General features: G+C 43.1%; 1 protein-coding gene across 1 annotated transcript in view; it reads right to left on the reverse strand.

Annotated features, from left to right (window-relative positions):
• The window catches only part of adad1 (adenosine deaminase domain containing 1 (testis-specific)), a gene marked incomplete at both ends in the record, with an annotated part of 68,788 nt that overhangs the window by 24,478 nt on the left and 35,663 nt on the right, over nt 1–8,647 (reverse strand). The window contains 2 exons of the mRNA XM_084338891.1: nt 1,280–1,433; nt 3,574–3,649. Coding sequence (XP_084195017.1) covers nt 1,280–1,433; nt 3,574–3,649 — 230 coding nt within the window. The remainder of the gene's footprint in view (nt 1–1,279; nt 1,434–3,573; nt 3,650–8,647) is intronic.

Here is an 8,647-nt window from a genome sequence, read left to right on the forward strand (position 1 = left end):
ATTAATGAGTTGACCTGCCTACTAGGATGATGATGATGATGTAGATTAATGAGTTGACCTGTCTACTAGGATGATGATGATGATGTAGATTAATGAGTTGACCTGTCTACTAGGATGATGATGTAGATTAATGAGTTGACCTGTCTACTAGGATGATGATGATGTAGATTAATGAGTTGACCTGTCTACTAGGATGATGATGATGTAGATTAATGAGTTGACCTGTCTACTAGGATGATGATGATGATGTAGATTAATGAGTTGACCTGTCTACTAGGATGATGATGATGTAGATTAATGAGTTGACCTGCCTACTAGGATGATGATGATGTAGATTAATGAGTTGACCTGCCTACTAGGATGATGATGATGATGATGATGATGTAGATTAATGAGTTGACCTGCCTACTAGGATGATGATGATGATGTAGATTAATGAGTTGACCTGCCTACTAGGATGATGATGATGTAGATTAATGAGTTGACCTGCCTACTAGGATGATGATGATGATGTAGATTAATGAGTTGACCTGTCTACTAGGATGATGATGATGACGTAGATTAATGAGTTGACCTGCCTACTAGGATGATGATGATGATGTAGATTAATGAGTTGACCTGTCTACTAGGATGATGATGATGATGTAGATTAATGAGTTGACCTGTCTACTAGGATGATGATGATGACGTAGATTAATGAGTTGACCTGCCTACTAGGATGATGATGATGATGTAGATTAATGAGTTGACCTGCCTACTAGGATGATGATGATGATGTAGATTAATGAGTTGACCTGTCTACTAGGATGATGATGATGATGTAGATTAATGAGTTGACCTGTCTACTAGGATGATGATGATGATGTAGATTAATGAGTTGACCTGCCTACTAGGATGATGATGATGTAGATTAATGAGTTGACCTGCCTACTAGGATGATGATGATGATGTAGATTAATGAGTTGACCTGCCTACTAGGATGATGATGATGACGTAGATTAATGAGTTGACCTGCCTACTAGGATGATGATGATGATGTAGATTAATGAGTTGACCTGCCTACTAGGATGATGATGATGACGTAGATTAATGAGTTGACCTGCCTACTAGGATGATGATGATGATGTAGATTAATGAGTTGACCTGCCTACTAGGATGATGATGATGACGTAGATTAATGAGTTGACCTGCCTACTAGGATGATGATGATGACGTAGATTAATGAGTTGACCTGTCTACTAGGATGATGATGATGATGTAGATTAATGAGTTGACCTGCCTACTAGGATGGAGGTGACGTAGATGGGCTCGGTGAAGTGGCTGAGCAGCGCGCCCTGGAAGCCCAGCACCTGCCACTGGGTGATCTTGTCGGTGGCCGACATGCTGACCACCTTGGAGCCCGAGTGGTAGATGGAGGAGAAAACTGAGAACACCTTCAAAAAAGAAAAGAAAGAAAATAAATTAAACATTTGTCAAATGCAAACATAGAAGGTCTCAAAGGAACATGCCAGCATTGTGGGAAATGCGCTTACCGTCTTCTCCAGAGTCACACAGGGAGACGGACACCAGTCTCCTCTGAGCGTTCAGTAGAAAGCTATTCGGCTGCAAGCTAGCCTAGCTTAGCACAAATGAATAGAGGCGGATACGGACCACTAGCCTAGCTGTTGGCCAAAAACACCTATCCCAGAGTTTTAAGCTACACTTGAGCTTGTGGTCCGATAAGCAAAACTGGAATCGATCAAATCCAGATCATACCCAACGCTGCTGAAAAAAGGTACGAACATGTTCCACCTACATTTCTTTAGGTTAGGTTACACAACAATGGAGGATCTGGCAATATTTCAGATTTAAACTGACTGGAGAGGAGCTCAGAGGACCAGTCCAGACCAGCAGCTCAGAGGACCAGTCCAGACCAGCAGCTCAGAGGACCAGTCCAGACCAGCAGCTCAGAGGACCAGTCCAGACCAGCAGCTCAGAGGACCAGTCCAGACCAGCAGCTCAGAGGACCAGTCCAGACCAGCAGCTCAGAGGACCAGTCCAGACCAGCAGCTCAGAGGACCAGTCCAGACCAGCAGCTCAGAGGACCAGTCCAGACCAGCAGCTCAGAGGACCAGTCCAGACCAGCAGCTCAGAGCACCAGTCCAGACCAGCAGCTCAGAGGACCAGTCCAGACCAGCAGCTCAGAGCACCAGTCCAGACCAGCAGCTCAGAGGACCAGTCCAGACCAGCAGCTCAGAGCACCAGTCCAGACCAGCAGCTCAGAGGACCAGTCCAGACCAGCAGCTCAGAGGACCAGTCCAGACCAGCAGCTCAGAGCACCAGTCCAGACCAGCAGCTCAGAGGACCAGTCCAGACCAGCAGCTCAGAGCACCAGTCCAGACCAGCAGCTCAGAGGACCAGTCCAGACCAGCAGCTCAGAGGACCAGTCCAGACCAGCAGCTCAGAGGACCAGTCCAGACCAGCAGCTCAGAGGACCAGTCCAGACCAGCAGCTCAGAGGACCAGTCCAGACCAGCAGCTCAGAGGACCAGTCCAGACCAGTGATAAATAACAGCTACACTGATCCGTCAATGAACTGATTGAAAGCTGAATTAAAAACAGACAGACGGACAGATGCAGTGGATCAATGGATAACGTTAAAGATCAAAGGAAGCGCTCTACAGATTCTTCTAAAGTCATTTTGTAAAATGTCCGGTGTCACTGGTACTCAGGGGTGTAAAGTACTCGAGTAATTGTACTTCGTTACAATACTTAAGTACTGTTTTGGGGGATTTGCACTTTACTCAAGTATTTTGTATACTTGTACTTTTACTCAATTACATTTTAGAGGGGGAAAAAACACGTTTTATTCCTTACATTTAAAATGCAGACCTACAATGTACAAATCTTGCAGGTCCAACCATTTTAATTAGTATATTTGTTTCTTTGGCCGAACTATCGTTAACTCACTTAACTTTATTTAAAAACAGCCAATCAAATCCCCATCAATGGAAAATTAAACCCGCCCATACCCATGCTGATTGGTCTTTGTGCAAGACTAGAAAGCGGGGATCTTTGATTAAACACCTGCTATCAGAACAACACTGTCAGAGTGACGACAGACAGAAGATGGATCTTTGATTAAACATCTGCTATCAGAACAACAGACAGCTAGAGTGAAGACAGACAGACGACGGCCACAAACAATAGTACGAGTGATGAAGAGGACGAACCGGAACATTTCATTTCCCCCGGGGAAAAAAAAAAAAAAAAAAAAAAGTTTAGACTTTTACTTTTTAGTACTTAAGTACATTTAAAAGTAGAAACTTTTTTTTACTTTTACTCGAGTACGATTTTGAGACGGTACCCATACTTTCACTTAAGTATAATTTCTGGGTACTTTTTACACCCCTGCCGGTAATACAACACATCACATCACCGCAGCAAGCCTAGTGTCAAGCAAGTCTGTCAAATCTACTCGTCACTTCGGTACATGGTCAATTCTATTTTAAAAGCTACTCTCTGGCTAATTGGGCAGGTGAAATAATTCTTTGTGTGAAAAGCAGAATGATGAGAGGAAGAGAGGAGGACAGACCTTGCCCTCCACGGTCACGTGCAGGCTGATCAGGTTGTTCACCTCCCAGGCGGAGAGCGACAGCGGGTTCAGACGCCTGCGGACAGTCAGGTGGACGTGTGAACCGTTAGAACATCAACTGGATATCAACACACAGTAACTCATAATGACTAGGGTCGGGTTCACATTTGAACCGATACCGGTGCCTGTGAATCGATACCGGTACCCAACGGTACCTTTTCCCGGTACTTTAGTCAAATAAAATGTTATCTACCAACCTCAGTTGTAAAAAATGTGACCAAACTTCTAATTATTTATTATCATTATTATTTATTTAGAGCAATTTGTTAATATATATATTTATTACATGGCGTTTTCACATTTGCCGAAATGCTTGCTTGTGATTGGTCAATAGCGCGCGTCAGAGGTCAGTTATCAGACAATAATGACCGCTGTGGGACAATAATGACCGCTGTGAGCAGCTGTTCGCAATCAAGCCCACTGACAAACACTGTTTCAGTGCAGCCAATCAGACACACCTGCCGGGCTGCCCTCGATAATAATAATCACTTTATTTGGGCTGACAGAGCCACAGAACAACTGCGATTTGTCAAATGAATTAGGTATATTGTTAGTAAGTTAGCCATGTAATAAGCGGGATAATGTATAGCTTTACTCGGTCATCATCGCAAAATAATTGACCTTCACAACACCTCGCCGAGGCGGGTCGGTATTTTAAACTACGTGTCGGTCAATTATTTTGCGACAATGACCTCGTAGCTATACATTATCCCTTACATAAACACTAGTGCTGTCAATAGATAACAAATTTGTTTTACTAATTAATCTAACAAATGTCTGTAATTAATCTAGATTAATCTAGATTAAAAATAGCATTTTTGTACTTCAGAACGAAGCTTGTAACAGATATTTACTTGAGTAAAATCATGGAATTAATGTAAAATCAACACAAAGAAAGTATATTTAGATTCAAAGACTTTTCAATAGCTTTCTTTGAATACAGTTTCTCTCCTGTGAAATACAAATGTTCAACAAAACCATCAACATTGACTCAGCTAGACCTCTTTCTTATATCTGCGGTGCTAAAATTGAAGATTTTTCACTCCATAGATTAACCCATTCCCCGCCAATGACGTGTGGACACGTCATTCGCCGCCATGCGTAATCTGCCAATGACGTCGTCTCACGTCATCGAGATCAATATTTCAAATTTCTGTCATGGCATTCATATTTCCTTGACGGAGTCTTGGATGGTCGTGTAGAACTCCGCTCAACTCTCCAACGCTTCAATACCGCCACCTGGTGGCCGATCGGCGAGTTGCCAAAACCGGAAGTGGGGCCGGAAGTGGTCCCGGGCGCTTTTCCGTCCGGCCACTCGCTATCGTCTAGCGGGACTCTATACAGATATCTCTAACGTCGATCGGTTGCAATAACTCAATAAACAACATGATTGGACGTATATTAGTATTATACAACCCGGAACTGGATCATCTAGATCAACATCCCATAATAGCGATCTTTTTGCTCTACTCTCATCACCCAGCGGCCCGAGGAGACTGGGGTAAGTTTTAGCGTTTATTATTACCGTTTTCGATACAAACTGCTCTGATCAATATATCACCCATACTACATGAATCATTTAACTTTGGCCACGGAATTATAAACGACCCCCACCCCCCCATCCGGTCATCCGCGCATGATGAGTCATAACTCCTAGAAGCATATACAGTTGACATTTTTAATCTGGCGTCAATCGCTATCAAACTGCATTTGATGATCTAATATATGTATTTATGGCTATAACTCACGTTCTATGAAATACTGCAGAAAACGATAAAAACATATTTATACTCTAGACCGTATTTTTGTATGAATGTGTGAATGAAAAAGTAAAACGTTCATACATACTAAACAATAGATACTTGATGTTGAATGGGCCATAGTAATGTCAATTTAGCAATACAATTTAAAAAGTTATAGCTCTGCAAAGAAGGTGAACATCTCCATAGACTTACAGTGCTGGCAGTGATCAACATCGATGGATATAAGCGTGGCAGAGAATGGGTTAATCTAGATTAATTTATTTTAATGCTTTAAATAATTTAAATTAATCTCCAAAGTTAAAGCATTAATTTTGACAGCCCTAATAAACACACATATCTTTAAAGGGGACATGTACTATAAATGTCATTTTTCAGTCTCTAGCATTGTATTATAGTAATAGGAGTTAGTATCAATGTGTTTTAGTGTCTAAATACCATATTGGCGGATTGCTCTGATTCAGCTCAGATAATTTCCTGCTCCAGTAAATTAGTCCATCCTGATTTGAAGGCCTGAGTCACGTCATTCAGGCTCTGGGTAGAAGACAGTGATGTGATTGGCTCTGTGGTTGTAGCTAATGCCCGCCCACAATCTACCTAGACGATACACGCAGACTAGACAGCGAGTGGAAAACTACTTCCTCATACTGCGAGGCAGTGAAACCCGACACCTCTGCATACTCTGGAGGGAGAGAGAGGGAGAGAGAGGGAGACAGAGAGAGAGAGGGAGGGAGCACTTGGGGGGGGGGACCTGCCGTGCCACACGGGAGAGGGGAGGAAGGGAGCCCCCCCCCCCCCCCCACAAGCTGCGCAGGGAGAGAAAAAAAGAAAGGAAGAGACGGCCTGTCTTTTTTTTCTCTCTCTCTCTCGCACCCCCCCCCCCCCCCCCCTCTCTCTCTCTCTGTCTACCAGTCGCAGACTGTGTGGACTGACTGTCATTCAAAGTGCTTATGGGCGGAGCCAGGCCATAACAGCCTGAAATCTTGAAGCTGGAAAATGATGGTTTTGAGTACTTGATTAGAAATATAAAACAATGCATTTTTTTGAAAAAAAACCTTACAGATGTCTTCAATAGACTAACAGGAATTGTGTAAAGTTGCCCAAATAGTGCTAGGAATAGCAGTACATGTCCCCTTTAAATAAAAAATAATGTTTTACAAAGTAACAAGAATAAAACGATTAAACAAACCACTCTAGCAGCAATGAACTATTCTGCTGAACTAAAAAGGTACACATCTATATATTTATTATTCTAGACATTTAAATAATACTCACAGGTTAGACTCTACTCACAGGTTACAGACTCTACTCACAGGTTACAGACTCTACTCACAGGTTCGACTCTACTCACAGGTTACAGACTCTACTCACAGGTTAGACTCTACTCACAGGTTACAGACTCTACTCACAGGTTACAGACTCTACTCACAGGTTAGACTCTACTCACAGGTTAGTCTCTACTCACAGGTTAGTCTCTACTCACAGGTTAGACTCTACTCACAGGTTAGACTCTACTCACAGGTTAGACTCTACTCACAGGTTAGTCTCTACTCACAGGTTAGTCTCTACTCACAGGTTAGACTCTACTCACAGGTTAGTCTCTACTCACAGGTTACAGACTCTACTCACAGGTTAGACTCTACTCACAGGTTAGTCTCTACTCACAGGTTACAGACTCTACTCACAGGTTAGACTCTACTCACAGGTTAGTCTCTACTCACAGGTTAGTCTCTACTCACAGGTTACAGACTCTACTCACAGGTTAGACTCTACTCTCTACTCACAGGTTAGTCTCTACTCACAGGTTACAGACTCTACTCACAGGTTACAGACTCTACTCACAGGTTAGACTCTACTCACAGGTTACAGACTCTACTCACAGGTTAGACTCTACTCACAGGTTAGACTCTACTCACAGGTTAGTCTCTACTCACAGGTTAGACTCTACTCACAGGTTAGACTCTACTCACAGGTTAGACTCTACTCACAGGTTACAGACTCTACTCACAGGTTAGACTCTACTCACAGGTTAGACTCTACTCACAGGTTAGTCTCTACTCACAGGTTAGACTCTACTCACAGGTTACAGACTCTACTCACAGGTTAGTCTCTACTCACAGGTTAGTCTCTACTCACAGGTTAGACTCTACTCACAGGTTAGTCTCTACTCACAGGTTACAGACTCTACTCACAGGTTAGACTCTACTCACAGGTTAGTCTCTACTCACAGGTTACAGACTCTACTCACAGGTTAGACTCTACTCACAGGTTAGTCTCTACTCACAGGTTATACTCTACTCACAGGTTACAGACTCTACTCACAGGTTACAGACTCTACTCACAGGTTAGTCTCTACTCACAGGTTATACTCTACTCACAGGTTACAGACTCTACTCACAGGTTAGACTCTACTCACAGGTTACAGACTCTACTCACAGGTTAGACTCTACTCACAGGTTAGACTCTACTCACAGGTTAGACTCTACTCACAGGTTAGTCTCTACTCACAGGTTAGTCTCTACTCACAGGTTAGACTCTACTCACAGGTTAGTCTCTACTCACAGGTTAGACTCTACTCACAGGTTAGACTCTACTCACAGGTTAGACTCTACTCACAGATTAGACTCTACTCACAGGTTACAGACTCTACTCACAGGTTAGTCTCTACTCACAGGTTAGACTCTACTCACAGGTTAGACTCTACTCACAGGTTAGACTCTACTCACAGGTTACAGACTCTACTCACAGGTTAGACTCTACTCACAGGTTAGACTCTACTCACAGGTTAGACTCTAATCACAGGTTACAGACTCTACTCACAGGTTAGACTCTACTCACAGGTTAGACTCTACTCACAGGTTAGACTCTACTCACAGGTTAGACTCTACTCACAGGTTACAGACTCTACTCACAGGTTACAGACTCTACTCACAGGTTACAGACTCTACTCACAGGTTAGTCTCTACTCACAGGTTAGACTCTACTCACAGGTTAGACTCTACTCACAGGTTAGACTCTACTCACAGGTTAGACTCTACTCACAGGTTAGTCTCTACTCACAGGTTAGTCTCTACTCACAGGTTAGACTCTACTCACAGGTTAGACTCTACTCACAGGTTAGACTCTACTCACAGGTTAGACTCTACTCACAGGTTACAGACTCTACTCACAGGTTACAGACTCTACTCACAGGTTAGACTCTACTCACAGGTTAGACTCTACTCACAGGTTAGACTCTACTCACAGGTTAGACT

This window comes from Notolepis coatsorum (genome assembly GCF_963971535.1).
Source record: "Notolepis coatsorum genome assembly, contig: SCAFFOLD_58, whole genome shotgun sequence".
NCBI classification, from domain to species: domain Eukaryota; kingdom Metazoa; phylum Chordata; class Actinopteri; order Aulopiformes; family Paralepididae; genus Notolepis; species Notolepis coatsorum.